The sequence below is a fragment of the Barbus barbus genome (genome assembly GCF_936440315.1).
Source record: "Barbus barbus genome assembly, chromosome: 6".
Taxonomy (NCBI): Eukaryota; Metazoa; Chordata; class Actinopteri; order Cypriniformes; family Cyprinidae; genus Barbus; species Barbus barbus.
The window spans coordinates 2,309,524-2,334,090 of NC_136734.1; the positions used below are offsets into that span (position 1 = coordinate 2,309,524).

General features: G+C 33.2%; 3 protein-coding genes across 3 annotated transcripts; 2 read left to right on the top strand and 1 right to left on the bottom strand.

Annotated features, from left to right (window-relative positions):
• The first annotated feature begins 1,487 nt into the window (after window positions 1-1,487).
• LOC306871517 (diamine acetyltransferase 1-like) lies at window positions 1,488-6,294 on the top strand. Its single transcript, XM_079419528.1, has 6 exons — window positions 1,488-1,728; window positions 2,259-2,310; window positions 2,398-2,481; window positions 4,088-4,189; window positions 4,273-4,313; window positions 5,717-6,294. The coding sequence occupies exons 1-6, from the start codon at window positions 1,663-1,665 to the stop codon at window positions 5,885-5,887; spliced, it is 516 nt and encodes a 171-aa protein (XP_079275654.1). The 5' UTR covers window positions 1,488-1,662; the 3' UTR covers window positions 5,888-6,294.
• A 6,677-nt stretch (window positions 6,295-12,971) lies between these two features.
• LOC306871003 (diamine acetyltransferase 1-like) lies at window positions 12,972-15,082 on the top strand. The gene is made up of 6 exons (XM_079418643.1): window positions 12,972-13,256; window positions 13,370-13,421; window positions 13,517-13,600; window positions 13,788-13,889; window positions 14,313-14,353; window positions 14,539-15,082. Exons 1-6 carry the CDS (start codon window positions 13,191-13,193, stop codon window positions 14,704-14,706), a joined length of 513 nt encoding a protein of 170 aa, XP_079274769.1. The 5' UTR covers window positions 12,972-13,190; the 3' UTR covers window positions 14,707-15,082.
• A 348-nt stretch (window positions 15,083-15,430) lies between these two features.
• Window positions 15,431-24,317, bottom strand: apooa (apolipoprotein O, a; the record flags this gene model as incomplete). The annotated part of the gene is made up of 6 exons (XM_079419682.1): window positions 15,431-15,574; window positions 18,261-18,352; window positions 19,166-19,252; window positions 21,648-21,783; window positions 22,016-22,108; window positions 24,297-24,317. 6 exons carry the CDS (start codon window positions 24,315-24,317, stop codon window positions 15,431-15,433), a joined length of 573 nt encoding a protein of 190 aa, XP_079275808.1.
• Window positions 24,318-24,567: the final 250 nt, after the last annotated feature.

Genomic DNA, 24,567 nt, shown 5'->3' on the forward strand with positions numbered 1-24,567 from the left:
CGTTTGCTCCCCAGAGAGCAGATTTTACTGTAAAAGTCTGTGTGTTTTTGTACATGCAGCGAAGGTCAGTCACGTGTTCGGGTCAAAGGTGTGGTGCAAAAAGTTTTCCATGAATTTTCTATCAGTGTCATGTGTCAAGAAAAATGGACAAATCAGCATTTAAAGTGACTCAGGGCAGGATATTCTGTTTTAATATTAGCTATATTAATGCATTTAATATGTCATCCAGTTTTCCATCATCCGCACCCGTATTTTTAAGATGTTTTTGTTTGAAGCATATAAGAAAAAACATTTCCAGATGAGCAGCATGAACTGTGATGCCATGGCAGTAATGAACATTTCTGAGAAGTATCTGGATGCTGCGCTTTATCTAGACTTTTGTCCTACATTTTTGTTTTAACTGTAGTTTTAATCAAACCGACTGTAAGTCGAGTTGTGTTGACGATACACAAGAGCACATCATGGCAAAACACAACACAGGCAAACTCATGGCAAAACAGTCCATAGTCAACTTCCTTATGCATTTGTGCCCTGATTCATGGAAGTTTATGCATAAAATCACAGGCAGGTTTCCCTCAATCATCAGAGATGTATTCATATTCATGATGCACGATGACTTTTAAACCTTTTTTTTGACTTTTATTAATCATTTATTTATATTAGAATTATTTATTTTTTATTATTTGATTTATTCATATTATATTTTAATATTTATATGAGGTTAAATTCATATTATTTATCATTTTATTTTATTAATACAATTTTGTATTTGTAATATATTGTTTATATCGTTTTTAATTATTAATAATAATTGTTTTGTTTATTTCATTATTCATTTTATTTTTCTGTATTTATATTATATTACTATTTATATAATTTATTCATTTTATTTGATTGTTTTATAATTTTTATGATATTAATTGAATGATGTTTGACTTTTTTGTGATTTAATAATGCACTTTTTGATTAGCAGTCATTAGTAAAATCTGCTGACAGCCTTATCAGTTATGTATTGCTGAATTTCTGTTTCCAATTTTAGTGAATTTTGAATAAACGTCAAATTTATGTTTATTTTCGTGCACATTTTTATCTTTCTGTCATTAAAGTGCATTATGTATATATCGGCTATTATGTATACATCAGATGCATTATAGAATAATATAATAGCCAAATATTAAATCTGTTTGTGCAGTTGTAATTGCATTGGCCACAATTTGTTAGATTGCATAAGCAAATTCAAAGGTCTTATTTGGTAGATCAGGATCCTTATGTATACAGGACATGACCTTTGCATGATCTGCAGTGTGAAAGGTACATAAACAGTGACGATCCTTCCAGAATGATAAACATTAACCCATGCTGCTCTGAGTGAACAAACAGGCCTCTATTTTTCAGGAAGGACCCGAGGGACAGCAGGTTTTCTGGGCGTGGCCTGAAGGTTTCTGCCCCTCCTGAGCATCAATAAAAGGAGGAAACGGGGCAGCTTTGAGCCCAACGGATGCTTCATCACACCAGCCACTGGATGCCTTTCCAAGCAGGAGAAAGCTGATCTCCAGCCTGTAGCTGAGGGTGAACCTCTGAGTAGCGGATGAAGAAACAAATCTTACTACGTTTCACATACAGAGGACTAGTCAGCAAAGGAAAAAAGAGCAAAAGAAGAAAATGGCCAATTTTATATTACGGAAAGCCGAGCCCAAGGACGTTTCTGACATACTGCGACTCATAAAGGTATGAAATTCAGTTTGATGCTATTTAAGGCAGCTAAAAATGATTTCTAAAACTTGTCAATGAAGATTATAGGAGTATTTTTCTACTTTAATTAAATGTGTAACTTGCAGTTTTATTTATATTATTTTTTTCCAAATTTATTTATTTATTTTTAGAATTATTTGATTATTTATTAATTTTATATTTATACTATTTCATTGTTATTTATCGTTTATTATGATGTATTTATTTAATCAATACTATTATTTATTTATAATATTTACATTATGACTTTCATTGCTATTATTTATAAGTAATAATGGTAGTGTTTCAAAAGAATACAGTAAATAAAGATTGTTTGATTATATTTTACAAGAAAACAGTATTTCAGTCTAAGTATTTCTACTTAAATGTCATGTTTAATTCAATGTGTTACTCGCCTTCTCTTTATAATTGTGAAATTAAAATTTTTAAAATTATGATTATTTTTATTTCACCTCAAAAGTTGTGATGTTTAATCATTTTTAAACCTGAATATGCATGTTTCATAGGAACTGGCAAAGTTTGAGGAAATGGAAGATCAAGTTATTCTTACTGAGAAAGGTAAGCACATTTAGAGGTGAATGCAGTGACGTTTTCAGAGTTTGTAGCTTGTGTTTCGCTCTTCTAATGGCTCGTTTGCTCCTGCAGATCTGCTGGAGGACGGGTTCGGAGATCATCCGTTCTATCACTGTATGGTGGCTGAGGTGCCCAAACAGCACCAGAGCGCCGACGGTAAGACTAAACCTGTGCTGCAGATCTGTGACTCAGGGCACGGTATGTCATGCTGTTCTGCTTTTGTTTCCGTATCAGGTTGAAGCGAGCACATCAGGACAGTGTGAATTCCCACCCACACTTGATTTACCAAGAGTGTTTGTGTGCATAATGATGCAAAACTGTGTTTGGAAACACTTTGCATTGCAGGGTGCATGTTACACAGTCTGTAAACATGAAGTGCATGTAGTTCATTACTACTAGCTCACCCAAAAATGAGATTTAATGCATAGTTTAAATTTAGGCATCCATGTATGATTTTTTTCCCCGATTTTTTAAATCAAGATACTTTTACTTGATTTTTTTTACTTTGATTTTTGCTAATCAGCAAGTGGATGATCTGATCACAAATAGTCAAATAACAGTCATTAAAAGTAATAAAAATTCTAAATAAAATAAGAAAAGGATTAAATAATATAAGTAATAATAGCAATAAAAGTAATATAAATATTATAAATAACAAAAAATTGCATAAAATAAAATAATGATAGTAAAAAATATAAATGATAAATTACATAATTTATATAAAATAATGTAAATGTAAAAGTATAACATGAATATATATTCTTTTTAAATTATAATATTAAAATAATATAAATATAAAATAATAACATATATAAATTATAATCAAATAATAATAAAGGTAATAAAAAAGTCAATGTACATTTGTATTTTTTTTTAAACATTCTTCCAAGAAAAAAAAAGTCAAATGTCAATAAAAGTAAAAAAAATTATAAATAAAATAATTTAAAAATATCTGCCAGAAAAATTCAGTCCCTACCTAATTTAAACCTAATTTAGAGGAACAAGTTTATTTTTCTGACATTTTTCATAAGTCACTTAATTTTAAGACTTTTGCTTTCAGAACACAATAAAGAAGTATTTTTTCTTCTCAAGTGAATGTCTCTTGATTGTAAAATCATTCTATTTGATTAGAAAATATAAATAATTTTTTGCAGTGCAACAACATAAATTTGTAATTGCCATGACAACGGCAGTGTTTATTTTATAGACACATTCAAAGTCTTTCTAGTATGTTTTGATTCCCAAACCTACTCTGCTGCACTGCAAACATTATTTTCTTACTATTTTTGTCTTGTTTTAAATCAAGATATGTTTACTCAAGAAGCAAAATGAGATATTAAGAAAAATGCATCAAAATGAAGTGAGGTTTTGCATAAAACAAAGGGAAAATCTGCCATTGGAGTCAGAAAAATAAAATAATATTTTTTATGTAATATACATGAAATGATATATTATATTATAATGCTTCTCAAGTAATTGTATCTTGATTGGATATTTGTAGTGGAAAACAAGACAAGATTGGTGAGTAAGAAAACACTTTTGCAGTGTGGTATAAACTTTCATATCAACATAATAAAAGTGAAATGATGGATTAATTGAAAATGTGACTCCTGGAATGATGTGATTGTGGTGTATGCGAGGGTTGTGATGCCAGTAATCTCACTTGAAATTAATTTCAGCAAACCAAAGCAAAGTGCAAAACAACAGTGAAAAATGCCTTTGACTTGCTGGAAACAATAGAGTGACTGAAGTGTGTTTGCAGGTCATGTGATCGTTGGCTTTGCCATGTATTATTTCACCTATGACCCCTGGATTGGGAAACTGCTCTACTTGGAGGACTTCTACGTCATGAAGGAGTTTCGGGGTATGAATCTGATCTTATATATTTGTGTTATCAAATTTATGAGACACCGTCATGTAACACACTTTTCCTTCTATTAAAATTAGGTTTTGGAATTGGGTCTGAAATCCTGAAGAAACTGAGTCAGGTACATTTAAAAGTTCTTCATGCAACATCAAAAAATCAATAACATCTATCTGGCTCATGAGGAAATTGTTCCTAATGTTGCTCAGATCACATACAGTAGTTACCCTTGTGAAAAAGAAACGTGCTTAATTGTATTGATTGTGCACTTGTAGTGTACTTCAAATCTTATAAGTATATATATATATATTTTTTTTTTTTAAAGTACTTGCAGATAATATAATATTAAAAAAATAAATGCCTACCTACTTAAAGAGAGACACTTTCATGTGTTTCACTTAAGTACACTTTTAAAAAAGTGCACTTTGTAATAATGTCAAATTAAAAGTTTTACTTTAAAGTGCACTTTAAAATTCAAAATTTAAATATTTTTTTCCATGCTTTAAACTAAAGAAGTACATTAATTTGTTTTAATGTGTTGATTAACACACTACAGCTATGGAAGCCCATTTCTGCCACTGAATAAAAAATAAAAAAAGCGACTTTTTATCTCATTATTGCGATAATTTTATTGCGACTATTATATAAGATATAAACTTGCAATTGCGAGTTATAAAGTCAGAATTACAATTCATAAAAGAGATAAAAACTCGCAATTCTGACTTTTCTCTAGCAATTGTGAGTTTATATCACGCAATTATAAAATAAAAATAAAATAGTTGCAATTACCTTTTTAAATTTTTTATTCAGTGGCGGAAACAGGCTTCCATAAAAGCACATGAAAAGTACTTTATTATCATTTTAACTGTAGTGTGTTATTCAATATAACATTTATTAATTATTATTTAATTATATATATATTATTATTTAAAAACATGTCATACATGCTTAAGTAGAAATCATATTAAAGTAGAATTTATTTAACCGTAAATTTAAAGATGTACTTAAGTGGGTCAAAAACCCTTAAGTTTGCATTTGATGTAATTTAAATATAACTAAAATACATTGTAATGTAGTTGTAAATAGCATGCAATTAAGTGTCCAAAAATATTGCATTTAGTTTGCACCTAAATATGTATTTTTAAGTATATACACTAAGAATTTCTTTTTTCAAAGTTGATTTGTTGAGTGCATTTGACAAGAAAATACTATTTCAGTCTTTCTCCTTTAAAAAAAATCCACATTTAATTTAACATGTTACTTGCTGTTCCTTTGCAATTATTTGTATAACTTACTCAGAGTGAAAATTGTTTCTACATCAACGTTTTGTTCCTATGAATTTTTATGCCAAGTAGAAGTGTACTTCTTGTTCACAAGGGTAAGGTACCAAAGCTCAAAGTTTACCATACTAGTTAATAATTAGTCCCAGGTTAATGGTCCAGCATTATACAGCACCTCTAATCTTCTTCCTGGCAGTATATCTTGTACTCAATCAGTTTTCTCCAATTATTGACTGGTTTTCTGCAGACGGCGGTCAGGACTCGGTGCAGCAGCATGCACTTCATCGTGGCGGAGTGGAACAAACCCTCCATCGACTTCTACAAGCGGCGCGGAGCGTCTGATCTCTCGCTGGAGGAAGGATGGAGGCTCTTCAAGATCGACAAGCAGAACCTGCTCAAGATGACCGATGAGGAGTGAACCGGACGTCAGGAGGAAACCCACTGCAGAAAATCATTCAATCTATGATTGCTGTTGTTTTTGAAAAAATCATTTTGAAGTCCAAAACCTTTAATTCTTACCCATAATTCGACTGCCCCCTTTATATGTCATTGTGTTTTTATGACAAGTTTAAAATGTTGATAGTCCACTATTATCTTCAGATGTGTAATTTCCTTAAAATATGTAGTTTTGAAAGATCATATTCTTGTTTTGAAGTAAAAAGATACATTAAGATATCATCTTTTCCTTTGTGGTTTAATAATTCATGCATCAGTGACTCTCTGCTTATCATGCAATGCACTGACATTTATATAGACGTGGCATATTATATACTTCAATCTTAAATTATACTGAAAATATTCAAATAAAATGTTTAAATTGAACAGATTTTTTACTCTTATTTCCTCATCTTTTGACATGAGATCTAATGTTTCCCCATTTCACACTTAGCAACAAAGCAATTTTACTAAATTAAGACAAGTTAACGCAATACAAGCAATGCAAGTTAGCTAATCAGATTACTTTTTTCAAGTAACAAGTAAAGTAATGCATTACTTTTTAATATACAAGAACATTTCTGAATTACTTTTTCAAATAATGCTAATTACTTTATTGTCCCATTTATTGACTGACAGCTCTCCTGTCCCCATGTTGGGAGAAATCATGAGTAAGTGCAGAGGCGTTGTGTGCGCTGTGGAAACACGATGTTACTGTAGTTCTAGAATAAATGTCAACATGCATTTACTCATCTCACTTGCACCAACACAGATACCGTATTCCTCAAAATGAATAAAAACAGTTACCCCCAGGGCATCCAAGATGTAGGTGACTTTGTTTCTTCAGATGCGTCTACTATGCCAGAGCACACACCGGATGTTGTGAACGCGCTCAGGTCAGTTGGACATTGCGGAGGTAAAACATTATATAAATACTGTTCAGTTTCTTGCGCAGACCGATTGTTTCGTTTCTTAAGGCCTCAATGTATCGTCACAAGCCGCAGGGTTTAATTTGGTTTTGTCTGTGTATGTTTTTTTGTCTCTCAAAGTCGTGGGTCCCATTGACTACCATTATATGGCTGACAGACTGCAACGGTTTGTGTTGTACTGAAGAAACAAAGTCACCTACATCTTGGATGCCCTGGGGGTAAGCAGATAAACATCACATTTTCATTTTTGGGTGAACTATCCCTTTAATGGGAAGATTCGCGATCAAACAGAACCCAGCATTGAACTTTTGTGAGGTGAGTGGATTCTAGTGTAAACATCTCTGATTGGCCATTGTGTTCAAGAAATCAGCAGATATGTCTGTGATTGGCTACATTTCTCAATGCTGCAAAAGGGTTGTAAATAGAAACATACAGCCAGTGGCTGGAAAACCCCGTCCCCGCTCCTCAGGTTAATGGGATTGGTTAAATGTTTGTGACATAGGAAATAGGGGCGGTTTCAAAAAGCGTTTTTGAGGTAAACTTCTTTGGTAAACTGCAGTTTTAAGGGGAAAATGCTCAGCAATGATGTTGACTGATACATTTGCACATAGTTTTAGGCATATTAAAACATTTATTTACAACTTTTTTTCCCTGTCTGTTTTATTAGAGGTGTTTGCTCATATTTAGGATTTGAACAAATGTCTAACATTAAATATTAAAGTTGTCCTGAAAGCATTGCTCAGTCCAGCTGTATTGCAATCTGCTGTTTGTTGGCGTGTGAAGTGGATGCAATGCTCTCTGAGAGATTCCTGAGACATTCCCGTGAACAGAGCCAAACCTAATGAGAGTTACATGCTTATTTATAAAGGACTGTTCATTATCGCATGTGCTGCTCCTGCAATTGTTCTCTTTCATTAAACACTGTAATCAGTGATGCAGGTTTTCTTCCTTAAATGTTTCAGTTGTATGTTTGTCTGGACTAAAGGAAACACAAAGCTGTGAAAATAACAATGCCTTCCTGCCCGGTGACCTCTGAGACATCCGAAAGCCTTAAGATGTTTATTACAACTTTTTCAATAGGTCTATGCCTTTTTTCCCAGATATAAGAAAAGTGCATAAGTGCTTTTGTTGGGTCAAGGGTGCTGGAAATTACTCAATATCCATGTCGTCAGAGGAAACCTGTAAGTCTCTAAGACAAGAATTCGGGCAGAGAGCGGATGTGAATGAGTCAGTGCTGATTATATCCCATTCACAAATACAGTCCGCCTCATGGACTGAAACTGGAACCGGATAAACACTAGAGATGCTTGTGCTGAGATACACAATGCTGTACATGTTCAGAGATAGTAGTTTGTAGTTTCTTAACCTTGTCATGAAATAGTAGTCAGAAAATGTAATTAATTTAAAATATATTTAAAAAATCTTTTAGAAAGTTTGCAAATGTTATATCATACATCAGACTGTTATAGTGAAAACACATATTTTTTTTTTAAATGCCCAAAAACACCTAAATTTGTTTTTCATTAGCAGATACTTACATAAAATCACTCTATAACTCTAATATGTCTTAGTGCGGTGATATTTAAATGCTTAGTTTTGATGATCAAAATGTCATCAACATGCAATCCAGTGATGATTGAGAGATAAACAATTAAACATTCCTCAAAAGCCTGATGTTACTCACAGTTGAACATGATTTTTCTAAAAAATGATATCTGGATAATCAAGAAATTCTAAGTTGCTGTAGTCCAGTAAATGTTCATTTTAAAGGAATGGAAAGGATGTGACGTGGAATTTCCCAAACTTGGAATTTGTGTTCTGCATTTAACCCATCCAAGTGCACACACACACACACAGCAGTGAGAAGTGAACAAACACACACACACCCACAAAGTTTTGATTATCGGGTGTATGTTTAAAGCTGATTGTGTGTATGTTTAATTCAACATCTTTGCTGTTTCCCGTAGCCTACATGTAAGCAGCTTTCTCTACCACAAAGGAGATTATACATACAGAAATAACATTGCATCTGAGGAAGACATATATTCCTCTTGGTTGCTTAGTTTCTGTAACTTTGTATCATGGCTTGTGTGATGCTGTGCTGTAATGTTGCTGTAAGGGTTTCTGCAGGATTTTTAAGCTCAAATTTAAGACTTTTTAAGACCTGCACAAATAAAATGAATACCATATGAGCGGGGTAGGGCAATGTCTATAGTACCATATTAAACTGTAAAATGACTGTAAAAAGCATAATAAGTTTTCACAAAAACAAAAAGTTTTATAAAATGATAAACTTCGCATTTCAGCCTTTAAACCATTTTTTTTAAAGAAAATGGATGTCAAAAGTGTTAATAATATTGATTTTAACAATTATTATCAATAAATTATTATATAAATTAAATAACATGAATTAGGAAAAATGATATCTTGATATTTTCTGGGATTCTGTCGATACCGATAATTAGATTATATTTTTCTGAGTGTGTTATTGAGCTGGTATCTTAAAGATTACCGTGGACAGCTGACTCCTGAATTATTATTTTTTTTGATTTTCTTCATATTCTGTGTGGTCAGTTCACAGCAGTGATAGAAATGAGTCTTTTCCAACAAGTTTTATGGGCATTTTTACCTTTAAACCACCGGTGACAACTGAGATCGACTGCACAATCCGACACAGCCGCCTCGCCGTCGCAAGAAAATCAAATAAATAATAACATATTTTAAAATAAATAAATAAAAAGTGTCCGAGTTATGTCCGCCTTGTTCTGATGTCATGCTGACCTGTGCCAAAAAACTCTCGCGACGGCTAAAATGTTTTATTTAAAAAAAAAATAATCTGATTTCATGTGATTGTGATTTATTTTAAATTATGCTTGAATATTCCCAAACTATGACAGTGTCTGAGATATGTGATTGTTGTCATATCTGTGTGAGATATGTGATTGTTGTCATATTTTATATTTCTCTAAAAATCAAAAATACATGTTCTGATGTACTGATGCATAATCATCAGTAAAGTGTGTTCTGAGATCTGAGGTCTTATATCACTGTATTAGTTATATCACTGAGGCATGTTAGGCGTCGTTGGGGAATCCTGGAGTGTGACATATGAGGGGAACCCCAGTATTACAGCACAGCGTCACACAAGCCATGATACAAAGTTACAGAAACTAAGCAACCGAAAGGAATATAATGCAAGTCCTGGAAATACAAGGCATTAAAATGCAAGCGCTGTTAATAGCAATGCATTTTTTTTTTTTCAATTTGTGGAATTCAGCATGCTTTATGTTTCAAAAACTATTGTTATTATTCTGCTTCCACACACACACACACACACACACACACACACACACTGGGGGTTGGGTTGGAGGTCTAATTTATACTCTGGGAGTAAACATCACACACATCCACTAACCTTGGCACTTTAAACAATGCGTATGCACTTTCACATCTATTCTCTATTTAGATGGTGCATAAAATGCTATTCAATTTCTTAGACTGATCATGGCTTTTTAATGCAAGGTGAATAACATTCTTAAGCTATTTGAGATTACTCTGCCTTTAAAATGTCTATAATTGCACACACAGCATTGATGCATGATATTACTGCTTCTGTAAATCAATATCTAATAGTTTCCATCAATCTTCATTATGCTGTGTTTATCAATAGCTGCTCATCCAAAGATCTGTTTCACATTTAGACACACAGACAAAAATAGCATCATGCAGCGCACCATTCAGTAACAATAACAGCATCTCCAAATCAAAAAACAAAGCCTCATTGTCACCTTTGTTTCAATGTAAATGATAAATATGGGAATATTATTTTAATATATCCTGTTTTCCCCAACAATGCATTAGCCTTTGAAGTCTACAATATTTACGTTAGATATAAAACAATTTCCTCCTGCTCTATTCCTGTGAATAAACAGCGTTTGATCTCGCACATTTGTAAAGTTTCCATGGCTGTTTCTGCATAAACACACTAAGTGAGTAAATTATAGAATATTTTTTTTATTTTTGAGTGAACTAACCTAGCTGCCAATTATAATATCACATGTAACTAAAAATTAAGTTAGAGGTAAAAATCTGTGATGTTAATTTTCTAGATTACACTGCAGAGCTAACCATCTGTCATCAACCCTAATGAGCAAAGCATGAAAACATCATAACTAACAGAACGCAGGCCTATAATCACACAGATGATTGCATTCACAAGTACAAGCTAGCAGTTTTGTATGGCAAGAGGCTTTTGTGCAAACTGTGAAATATGTTGTTCCTGTCTTGGCTTGATATTATGACACCCTAAGGGCGAGCTGTAACCCAGAGGAGATTTTATTTCTCTTTGTGCTGCAGTCAAATAGCATTCTTGTTTTTTGTATGAAAACAACTCCCAGTGTTCAACGTCCCTATAATATATATATATAATGATAGTAGCTGTGTCCCAATTTACGCACTATGCACTTATTCTATGTACTCAGCTGTCTAGTGTATGAATAAGGTTATGTTATCATCATTGACATCAATACCAACATGTTGTCAGCATCGGAGTCTGATAGCTTTTTCCAGTTATTTTAGTGCATCATCTGGGCAGTGTGATACATTATTCATACTAAAAAACAGGATAGAATAGTGCATAAGTGTGCAAATTGGGGCACACCTAGTATGTGACAATGCTACTGTACTTTGATATGGTCCAAAAGTCTAAAACCACACTGAAAATCTGGGATTAAACTCCAAATTAAACCAATTTTGAAATATTTAGTGTGCTAGACAATATGGTCATCAGATTTTTGTGTCAGTTTTTCCATTTAAACCTCTAATGGTTGTGCATTCAAATGTATACTGTATACTTAAAGGGTTAGTTCACCCATGTCGTTCCAAACCCGTAAGACCTTCGTTCATCTTCGGAACACAAATTAAGATATTTTTGATGCATTCTGAGAGCTCTCTGTACCCTCCAATAGACAGCAAAGATATTATCACGATAAACACACAGAAATGTAGCAAGGACATCAGTAAAATAGTCCGTGTGACATCAAGCAATTTTACGAAGCTACGAGAATCAGCGCTGTTTATGTTCAGTAGACAGCGTGAGCTTTTGCTGAGCGTAAACAACGCTGATTACGTTGATTATGTTCTGGGGTTCCCTCCAAAATGGTGGAAGACGATAACTCGGGGAAAAGAATTGCTGAATAAATTATGTTGCTATTGTTTTCTTTGCGCACAAAAAGTATTCTCAGTTCGAAACGACATTAGGGTGTTTCTGGAAACACTTCAGGAATGTCGAAGTCGTCATCTGACTGGTTGAATTAAACCGGATTTCCGGGAGACGCGAGAGTCGTGTTTATTTTCGGTCCGCCGGGAAACAAAGATGCCTGGCGCTAAACCGCCTCACGAAAGAATAAATCCATCATGTTTACAAATGTGACGACGAACGCTTATCAGGGTCAACTAAACACTGGATTTTCAAAAGTATGTGAAATATTTAAAGTTCGCGGCATATAATCTTTAAAATACGTCCGAGAGTTTCACACACCGGTTTGTTATTGTGGCGACATTTCCACGCCCCGAAACGTGACGCTAAACAAAACGAACTATGATTGGTTGTTTGACATGTCAGTCAAAAGGCCTCATGGGCGGGCCTTGGCCAAAGACAGCCGCCCGTCAGTCAGAAGGTCTGGCTACGCGAGACTATAACTACTGTAACTGTTAATAAATTGTATTATAAATATCATAATGATTAATTATTTATGTTTCTTGTATTTAGTTTTATTGATGTACTGTTTTTAATTATTTATTATTATTATTTACAATTTATTGATTTATTAATACAATCAATTATAAAAAAATTAACTATTTACTCTAACAGTGAAATTAAAGTGTCTACTTATTTTAATACTATCAATTTATTAACTTAATTGTAATATTTTGTTAGCATTGGTTTGTGTTCTCTCAAGAGTCAAAAAAGAGCGAGCTAAAACTAGGCTAGTTGTGTGTGAAGTCTGAAATATTTATAAAAGGATAGAATCCGTGTCTCGTATTTCTTTGACACAATATCCTTCAGCCCTTCTTCTTTGTTCTAGTTCGTGCTGGTTATCTACTGACGTGAGTCAGAGCTACTCCGTACTTCCGGTCGCTGACGTCAGCGCCTCGCCTATAAATAGCGCGTGAGCTCGGTTCTCAGACAAAGCGCGTCCAGCGACTTTAGACTTGATGTAATTCCTCGCTGACAGGGTGAGAAACCCAGACTTTCTGCTGAGGGTAGTCCCCTTGGAACCGAATGAAGAAACAAATCTTGCTACTTTTCACATACCGTGGACTAGTAAGAAAAGGGAAGAAGAGTAAAAGAAGAAAATGGCCAGTTTTATATTACGGAAAGCCGAGCCCAAGGACGTGTCTGACATACTGCGACTCATAAAGGTAAAAACACGACTACTGCGCATGCGCACGACAGTGTTTTAAATCAACAATTCGTTGATTATGTTTACATGTTGATGTTTGCGAAATAATTTACGCTATTTAATTAATTCTAGGAACTTGCGAAGTTTGAGGAAATGGAGGAACAGGTCGTCCTGACCGAGAAAGGTACAGACCGTTATTCGGCCTTCAAATCCAAAGCTTATGCCTTCCGTGTATAATATATGAATGTATATGATTATATGATTATTATTGTTTTTCAGAGCTGCTCGAGGACGGTTTCGGAGATCATCCGTTTTATCACTGCGTCGTCGCTGAAGTACCGAAAGATAAACAGTCCGTTGAAGGCAAGCCAAAAACCGCAATGCTAACTTGTTTAAAACCGCTATTTATCTCATGTTTGGAGTATTGTTAATGCTAGGTTTGTGACGGAAGTGTTAGCATCTGGTTTTGCGTCATGCGCAGCTGCTGAATCGGAGTGCAGTCATTCTCTTTAACCCTGCTAACCATCCTCATCTATCGCTTCCTCTTCAGGTTATACAGTAGTTGGCTTTGCCATGTACTACTTCACCTATGACCCCTGGATTGGGAAGCTGCTTTATCTGGAGGACTTCTATGTGATGAAGGAGTTCAGAGGTGTGAAGCCCTGCCAGTATTTTCTAATTATAGTAACAATTATGTGTTACTATTAAGAATTATGTGTTGATTTTAATACACGCACACACAATTTATATTAAGTTACTGGTATAATTCTTATACTATTATTATTTTTTTTTAATAAAATTAATAATTGTAGTAACAATACATGTATTACTATTACAAATTATGTTGATTTTAATACACGCACACATTTTATTTATAGTAATAGCAATATGAATCATTATTGTTATAATACTGATAATTCTTGTCATTATTATTGGTTATAAAATGGAAAATATAATAGTAACTGTGTTTCTCATAAAATAATTTATTAGTCTAATTAAAATAATAGTAATTTCGATTATTTAATAAGAATATTCATTCCTTTTTATTTTATTTATTTTTGCTGCTTCCTTTCAGGTTATGGGATTGGCTCTGAAATACTGAAGATGCTGAGTGAGGTACTTTATAATTCATTACAACCTATTTTTTTACAATAATAGATATTTAAAATAATTTTAGAGAATGTTTTATGATAATATTCTATTCTAGGCCTGCCTTCTCGTGTGTAGATCAATGAAACTAATTTATCAAATATTTAATTTTTCAAATCGGAGGACGTGACATACTTGATTTTTCCCTGCAGACGGCAGTGAAGACTCGATGCAGCGGCATGCACTTCATCGTAGCCGAGTGGAACACGACGTCCATCGAGTTCTACAAGCGGCGCGGAGCGTCTGATCTCTCGCACGAGGAGGGATGGCGTCTGTACGAGATCGACAAGTGCAACCTACTCAAGATGTCATCCAAGTAGACGCCAGTGCGGGAGGAAACGTTCCACAGAGGAGGATCATGACTACAGCTGTTGTTGATCACACCTGCAATGTATCAGCCAATAAATAAAGATTATATTCTGAGAAACAGACTGAGTGAATGTTCTGTTGGATCCGTATGTTAACCCTGCTGTCCCCTATAAAACAAAAACGTATGTTTTGGTTCATTACCTCAGGATTTTCGGTTTAAAATATTTCAATATTTGCATGCTGACTTTAGGCTTCTTGTAACAGATGAGGAAAGATCCAGTAAGTGATATCGTAACCTCATTCAGGAAGTGCTTTAATCGCGTGCTGCTGTTTGGAAACAACCAGACGTCTGAATCTATAATAAACTAGTTCAGAGGTTGGTTTACTAATGCAGTTGCTGTTTTTTTTTTTTTTTTTTTTTTTTTGTGTGTGTGTTCACATGGGAAGAGGAAGTTCAGACTGAGAAACTGTGCTGACCGTAACCTGTTAAACTCAAAAAAACCTTGCACACTACACTGTGTGTGTGTGTGTATATATATATATCAATGCCCTCCATAAGTATTGGAACCGTAAAGACAAAATTGCTCTGTTGGCTGTGGAGACATTTGCATGATATAAGTGCATATGTAAATATGCAATCATTTCAATAAGAAATGACTCAACCATCACATTTATTTTTGGTACACCAAAGTGTTTTTAATACAATCCCAGTAGCTGAAGTTCAGATCTTTCCATTTAGGCTACTAACTCCCGTCTGATGACTGACAGATGAAAGAGGAAGTGGCTAGTGCAAAAGTAGGTCATGAGTTTGAGCGAAGGATGGTGATTCCACGTCACAACCTCACTGTCAGAAAAACAGTCTGAGTGGTGACGATGCACCTGTAAACAAACACCACAGCCATGAGGACTTCTGAAAAAACAATGAATGCTGTGAACAGGGCATATTTAATCTGTAAAACAAGCATACACACAAACACACTTAAACATGTCTTTATGTCATTGCATTAGATTGCAAAATATTGAACCAAATGGCATTTTAAATAAAATATATATTGTAAATCATACATATTCATTTAAATTTACATTTAAAATCAATTTTATTAAAGATGCCACTTGGTTTAATATTTTACAATCTAATGCAACTAAAGATTTCCAGTAAAACAAAACAATTAAAGCAAAATATTTTAAAAAAGATGTTTGTTATGCATTGACAGTAAAAGTAATATTTTATTTTACAACAAACACATTCCGTTCCAATTAAATTGCAGTGCTTAATGCACAATATTAAAATATCTGAGTCACTGTATTACATTACAAAATAATCAACCAAGTAGCATTTATTTTAAATAAATGTTTGAACAAAACAAAACATTTAACAAAAAGGACTGTTTGTTTGAAATTGGATTACAAATTAAATTATATTACTAATATTAATAAATCAATTAAATTACAAATTAAATTGGATTACATTAGTAGCACTCTCTATTCTAACTCTATTCTTTAAAAACGAACTTGCCCCTTTTACACTTGCACTCTATTCATTTACTAACGGCTTGTCTTCTTTAAAAAAAAAAAATTTGTAATCTATTTATTTTCTTTTTATTTATTATTATAATTTGAAAAAAAAGACCTTGCTAAGTGTACTACATTAGGCTAACTGAGACTTGTTATAGCTCTTGCATATCATTGCTCTTTTGTTGATTTTGATTGCTTCCATTGTCCTCATGTGTAAGTGGCTTTGGATGAAAGCATCTGCTAAATGACTAAATGTAAATGGATAATGTTGCTAGTTAATGTGCTCCTCTACATCTGTGGTTCATCTGCTGGACACCTGTGTGAACTTGAGGCCTTCATTCACAAAAAGATCACTAAAAATGCAAAAATGCCTCAAAAACATGCATTGCAGTGTGTAGCACTCACCGAAAAGGGTAATCTGGCAATTTTACTGCAATCTAATAGGTTTTATGTGTGAAAATAAAAATCTTAGTGCAGTACAGTTGGGAAAAGGGTTTGTTCTGTCTATATTAATGTTGTTTATGCACTGTGTTTCCCTGTTGTTTATGATGTTTGAAGCTTTGGTCTCCCCACTGGAACTCTTTTCTGCTTGATCCTATTAAAACACTAAACAAAAAGTGCTCAGACAGTTTCCAAACACAATTTAAATGCTTCCTGTAGGTCAAACAGTAAAGGCTGTGGGCATGATTCCTAGGAAATGCAAAAAAAGGCAAACCTTGAATGCAGTGTAAATGGCTTTGGATAAAAGCATTTGGCAAATGCATGAATGTAGAAGTCTGTGTGAGAAGAGTTTGTCCTTGATGAGTTTCTTCACAGCAACATAAGCCTGAAGCACCCAGTCTCCTGTTCTGTGGTGTGGAGAGATTAGATATTATTGCTGGAAGTGCATGTATTTGACACAGTGTGTGTTTCTAAGGCTAAATGTCCTTGTATTATTGGTGAGCTACATAACTGCTCATAGCGTTTGGAAATTTAGTCTTATATGATGCACTGCCAGTAAAGAAAATGAAGTTAAAAAAACTAATCAATATTTTTGTTGCATTATGCTTATCAGCAGCACATAATACATGATATTATTAATATATATATATATATATATATATATATATATATATATATATATAATTATGCTTAAACATGAAAAAAAAAATTCCCTTTGAATTATATGTATTTTTCTGATCGAATTGACCGATTTTTTTTCTTCTTCCTGTTTTAAACAAACATTTTTAAGAAAAAATACTTAATATTGTATTAGAAAGCATTTTTAATTTCTGATTTAAGAATGCCTATATATTTCTACTGGACATTTCAGAGAACTGAGATCCTTTAATCCAATACAGACTGGAAAAGTTTACAAAAACATTTTTTTATTCCATGTTATTATATAAGCGAGTGCTGAAGACAGCAATGTGCTGAAATGTCTGCTTGCTCGTGTCCATTTGGTTTTAAGTCACATGCCTTCTGCACTTTTTGCACAACCAGATGGTGTTGGTGGGGCCAGATGGTGTTGTTACCTGTGTCTACCAGCAGGGGCAAACTGTCCTGTGCCATCCAGCCTAACCTTGACACCTTGAATTTGAATTTTGGTTCAAACCAATTGTGAAAACAACCTAATTTTGGGCTGTTTTATGTTTTAATCAGTGCTCCCGCTGGCCTTTCAGGACATTTCCATCAGCATATCTGACAGGATGGGGACACGCAGCGCTGAAACGGCCCTTCAGAGAGATTTTGATCAGATTGTGAGCTGATGTGTGTTGACAGCGTTTCAGCAGGACGCGTGTGAGGCGAGAGATTCAGACCACTTTCCACAGCAAAGTCTATATCGGTTACAATCCAAACAGACAAACGGTTGATATTAGACACAGTGTTGATGCAGCTTTGCTCTGTGTCCTTGGGAGTTGTTAGGAATGTGTTTCATCTGCTATTTTTAACTGGTGGAAAGTTACAGATCGTAACCTCGCCTCGCCTTTTCCTCCTCTCGTTTCCAGGCCCGATAACACCTTGCAACCCTTGAGCCAAAAACATACAAGACACACAGACTCTCCTATACCTTTGCGACGGTCACGGCCTCTTGAGGATAATACATGGACGCAGACACAGCCATTAGACCGATCGGGTAGATCAGTTTCTTCAGCCTGGGGCCTTGAAATAACAAAATAACACTAAAAATTACGCTACTGTCCTGTTCAAAAGTTTCTTTTCAATAGGACACATTAAGCTGATCAAGAGTGACAATAAAGACATTTATAATGTTATAAATATAACACTGTTCTTTTGAACTTTCTATTCATCAAAGATTCCTGAAAACTAAAATGTGTCAGTGTTTTCACTCAAATATGAAGCAGCACAGCACATCATGTGACACTGAAGACTGGAGTAATGATGCTGAAAATTCAGTTTTTCATCACAGGAATCATTTACATTTTAAAATATATTCACATAGAAAAAAGTGATTTTAAATGGTAATATAATTTCACAATTTTACTGTATGTTTGATCAAATAAATGCAAAAAAAAAAAATTACTGTCCTTACTTACTGACCTTGATATTTCGAATGTTTGCATGCAATAAAGCAAATAAATAGTATTCAAGTTTTGGGAGAGACTTAGCTTTTTTTTCTTATTTTCAAGACACATTTACTTAAGAAGTAAGATGACTTTTGATATTAAGCCTGGTTTTCTGAAAAACGTATTGAAATGAATTATTTTTGCTTAAAACAAGAAAATATATCTGCCAATGAGTTCCTGTTAAATAATCTTGTTAAAAGTTCAATTTTCTGATTCCACCGACAGATATTTTTTCTTATTTTAAGCATGAAAGCTTGTTCACAAAACAAGACATTCTGCATCTTGAGTAAATGTCTTTTAGATATTTGTAATGGAGAACAAGACGAAAAAATGGGGAAGAATTATTATTTTGTTTTTTTTTGTAAATGCAAGCTCCAAAAGGAATCACTGAAAAGGCCCAGGATCCCGGCAAATCCGATGACTCCGGCTCTGGGGTAAAACTCAGGTGGAGGGTTCTTCAAGTAGGCATAACTGTCTAGATGACAAAGATTCATGACATTTTATTGAAAAAGTCCAGTAAGAAAGCATGTTTCATTTGTGTTCGTCCCATAGACGCCCTGAGAGTCGGTACAAAAAAAAAGTACTTTCAGAATCTATAAGCATCACTAGTTTAATCACTGTCAAAATTACACACTAAATGGTGAGCGGAGACCTAGATTCAGTGTAGAGCTGCATGGGAAAACATGACGCTTTCTTGTCTCAAAGATGCAAGTTTCATTTCTTTAAGAAAGTAAAAGGAATGTTTTTATCCAGACCATATATCTGATTTAGATTCATTGACATGAGGGTCAGAAAATCTCATTTTTGGCTGAACTATTTCTCTGAACCCTTTGTGAACTTCTGCAGAGACCAAAGGTTTATTAGTGTACTTTACAGCATCTGGGTTATATTTTCATATTTGATAAATGCACCTCCTTGGCAAATCTTTATCAGTGGCCATAAACCCATAATGCATGACTGACAGCGATATAACAGTCTTTATCTTGGCAATCAGATAATCTGCTGTATGTGACGTAAGGTAGAATAGAATATATCTGATAAAGAGCAGAATTTGAAGAATATGCAAAAAGTGAAAAACCTGAGCAAACTAGTAAATAAAGAGAAATTATTATATAAAACAATTTTATATTTTATATGAAATTATGATATAATAATTAAAAAATACAAAAAAATTAAATCTGCACCAGCAAAACTCCAAACATATGTAAGTGCTATCAAACGATTAATCTCATCCAAAATAAAAGTTTTTGCTTAAATAATGTGTGTACTGTGTATATTTATTATGAATATATAAATACACAGACATGCATGTATATATTTAAGAAAATTATGTTATGTTTATATATTAAATATATTCATATATGATATAAATTATATGACATACATGTACATATTTTCAAAAAATATGCTGTATGTGTGTGTATTTATATATATATACAATAAATATTCCCAAACTCACACCACTGTATGAGGCAGAGGTTAACATATTTGATAAAATTCTGCAGAATTTCGCTTCTCGGTTTTTATTTTGAAGGCTGTTCTGCTTTCAGATGTGGGTCAGTGTGTCCTGCCTCCTCATGCGGGTTATGCCATGCAAAGCGCTGTAGGACAGAGAGACTGGCAGTGTGTCAAACGCTCTAACAGCTGCTGTAAAGTGTTATGTCTGCAGCGCTCCATCATTATCATATTGCATCAGATCATTTTTGCACTTTGTGTTGTGGTTGGAGACTCTCTTTGTTCAGACACACTGCACCATCAGACAGATTCATGCTGTGTGTTAAAAGCTTCTCAAGAGAACATTACGACAGCAGCGTTTTCCTTCAACAAATCAGTAAAACAGCTATTGTTAACTAAAACTATTAAAGCTAAAACTATTAAAACATATTCTTAAAAATACTTATGAAATATAAATATTACTTAAATTTGAAAACAAAGTTGCTAAAATGACTAAAACTGGAATGAGAATTCAAACTAAATTGAAATATTTAAAAAATAAAGAAGCTAATAAAATGACTAATCAAAACAAATTACATTTTTAAAATGCAAATTCAAACACACACTGAAAATACATAAATGTAAAACTAATTTTAAACTATAATAGTATATAAATAATACTAAAATTAGAAAATGGCTTGGGAAAAAACAAAGACATCTTCATATTTCCACATGAGTGGTTCTTGAAACCTTCAAAATCATATTCGGAAAAATATTTATGAAATATAAATATTAGATCATCTTAAATAAAAAAGAAAGAAAATTATAAATGTTGCTTAAATAAGTTATATATATATATATATATATATATATATATAATTTATATATTTATATATATTTATTTATTCTATTTTATTTATTTGTTTTGCATTGTGACTCTACATATTCCTTCAAATTTATTATAATAAAATATTATAATATTAAAATAAAATAAAAAACATTAAAAGAAAGGAATTAAAAAACTATGACAATGATTATAAAAATATATTTATTTATTTTTTCTGATGATTTTGTGAGAAATACTGGCTGATTGCTGGTTTCCAGCTGTTATAAATGAATTAATTATTCTTGAAAACTAAAGTTAGTTGTACATGACCGTAGAGTGTGAATAACAATTGAGATCATATTCTGTCCTAAAATGAAGAGATGGAGAGATAGAAAAGCCATGCTGAGCAAATAAGCCAACAAGCTGCATCTACCATCTACTGCATGCTCATGAGTTTACTGCATCAATAGAGAAAACAACACTTTTGGCCAGTCTGGTTCCCAAATTAACAAATGTTTAAAACCCTCTGTTTTCTTTTAAGAACTAGCCCAAACATATGTGAGTGAGCATCCTGAACCAGTCGAGCTTGCAAACCAGCTGTGTGTTTGACATGATTGAGTGTTGTCCTGGCACCAGGTGGTGTACGGCTCTGCCAGTTTCCTCAGTTTGGCCACGCTCTCCTCCACCTGTCCTCTCTCAGGCTCCACATACTGGAACGTCTGCTGCGCTGTCGTGTAGAGAGACAGCTCCCAAAGCAATGGTGTTACAGAGTCGAATTAAAATGACCATCTTTTCCTTAACGTTAAACTCTTGCTGGTAATACACATCATTCAGGTTCTGTTGAACACATAGGAGTCAAAGAGTGTTAAAACTGCATCAATTATCATCAAATAATATGATTTGATTATCTGATTATCTGATTATGTAAAATGCCTTGTTTAGTTTTTCAGGTGATGTTAGGCTATGCTGTGAGATTACCTCATCTATACTCAGAGTTGTGGTGGGTTTGTCGTCATCAGCGGAGGCAGAAATCAATCCCAGAGTGCCAGAGACTCCTGCAACCCCTCCAGCCTATCAGAGGCACGGAAACACAGAGCATGGATGAACCGGTCAGACAGAATTTCCAGGCCTCGAGCACAAAATACCGCAGAATATCTGAAGACAGACGCTCCGGTTTGTGCTCACTGTCAACACATGCTGAACGTTTCAGGTTCAAGCAAGAATAACATGCAGCGTTTTTACTCAAGCTGCCCACACACAGCTGTTTTGAGGACATTCAAGGCCCCTCGCTTTCTCGTAGAGTTTAACTGTGAGAACAGTAACACAATATCAGAAACTGGAGAACACAAACGGGTTACATGCTTTACATTTGACTGATATTCACTTCTATTTGCATATGAGAAATTGATAACATTTCAGTTTACACATTTTCCCCCTGGTTTCACAGACAAGGCTTAAGCCTAGTCCCAGACTAAAATGTAATTCTAAGCTGTTTTAACTGAAAGAAAATTGCACTGATTGATCTTAAAATATATCAGTGCCTTTGTTTTGTCTCAAGATTCACACCAGTAATGTGCATCTTTAATAAAAATGTCCTAATTGAACTATGTCTGAACTACTCTAAGCCCTGTCTGTGAAACGGGCCTTTAAGTATAAAGTTAAGCTAGGTAATTCTGTAAGATTTAGGCATGCAACAATTAGTGTCTATTAAATATTGTTTTTGATAATTGAAATAGTTATAAATATTAGATGAAAATCTAAAACTAAAAAATAAATTAGAAATGTTGCAAAACTTACTGAAAAGTTTAAAGTACTAAAATGACAAAAACTGAAAATTAACGCTAAATAGAAGCTGGTTTAAAAACAAAACAAATAATAATAAAATAACAAAAGAATACAAAATTTCTAAAACTAAAATATACAAATAAAAGCTAACAATATAATGTAATAATTACACATAATGTATATAAATAATAATGAAGAGCACTAAGTGTAATAAAATTTTTTTGCAATTTTTCTTTGCTGTTTTAACATTTTTAGTATTCTAATCATCATGTACATTTTATGTTTGGGCCTTTTATATACATTTTATATTTATATATACATATATATATATATATATATATATATATTCATTGCTGCACAAGTGTTGCCACCAGGAAAGATTATAATAATTATAAAACGCTATAATAAGATATTATTTCAGTTCATTTATGTTTCTTCACAATATTTCTATTTTTATTTTTAAACGAGTTTCATTATATTTAACGGTGTTTTGTCGCCATCTAGTGGCCAGCTGTGGACATCACACGAGATAACTCATATAAAATGTAAAGACAGTCGATTTATAAACTTTCATTTCATCTTATACTTTGAGCAGAGACAGAGGTAAAGTCAATAAAGCCAAAAGACACTTTTATAATGATCAAACACTACAAAACGATTTTTATACACTGAAATTGACTAATTTTTGAAGGTTGTTAATATTTATTCTTTATATATTACAGTTCTACAGTGCTAGGGCATAACACATAAACATTACAATAATTAAAATGTATATTTATTTCGAATAATAATTTAGCAATAGGATAGAAATGGATATTTAGTTAGTTCACATTTTTATCCGTCTATGTGTATTCAGTGATTTATTCTATTCAGAACAGGGTTATTAAAGTTAAATAAAATTAAAACCATTTAAAAATTTAATTTCTTGAAATAAAGTAAAAAGGTTTTTATTTATTTATTATTATTATTATTGTTTTTTTTTATATTTTTAATGTTTATTTCAGCTAATGGGCGAGTCAAAATCTCTCATTTTAATTTTATTTAACTCGTAGTAAAATAACTACAGTAAAACTGAAATAAAAGTTAATATAAACAATAGAGACATATTTTTTTAAAATGTCAGAAACACAAAAAAATTACTAAGATTTCAACTAAAATCAAAATGAAAAAGGATAATAATACTAATACCAATAAAACTAAAATATTACTAATAATGAAATACCACTTATAAGCTTGGCATGTTTTGTCTAAAAATAAAAATACATTAAATAGATTAAACATCACTGTCAGTCCTCTGTCGTGTCTGTCATGTGTTCCCGCCTCATGTTTCCTTATTTGGTTTGTTTCCTGTCCTTGTTTAATGTGATTATAAGTTCATTCTGTTCAGCTGTGTTTGTCTCGTTAGCTATGATTTACCTGTGTATTTAGAGTCCTGTCTGTTCAGTTTCGTGTTGTCTGGTCTACTCGTTAACACCGGTGTGCCATGTCCTGCCATGTCCTGCCATGTCCTGATATGTCCTGATGTCTTGTCCTAGTAAAGTATATTATTTGAAGTTATATCCTCGTCTGCGTGTTCCTGGTCCCTCCCTCATGTGTGCACCGTGACAATCACAGCTTACATCCCAAACAGCAGAATTATTATTATTATTATTAATTTTTGTGTGTAGAATATAAAATGCAATCAAGTGTGTTTTAATCATTCAGTGTTTATGAAGTGTGTTGCAGTCGAAACTTTTTTAACTAAT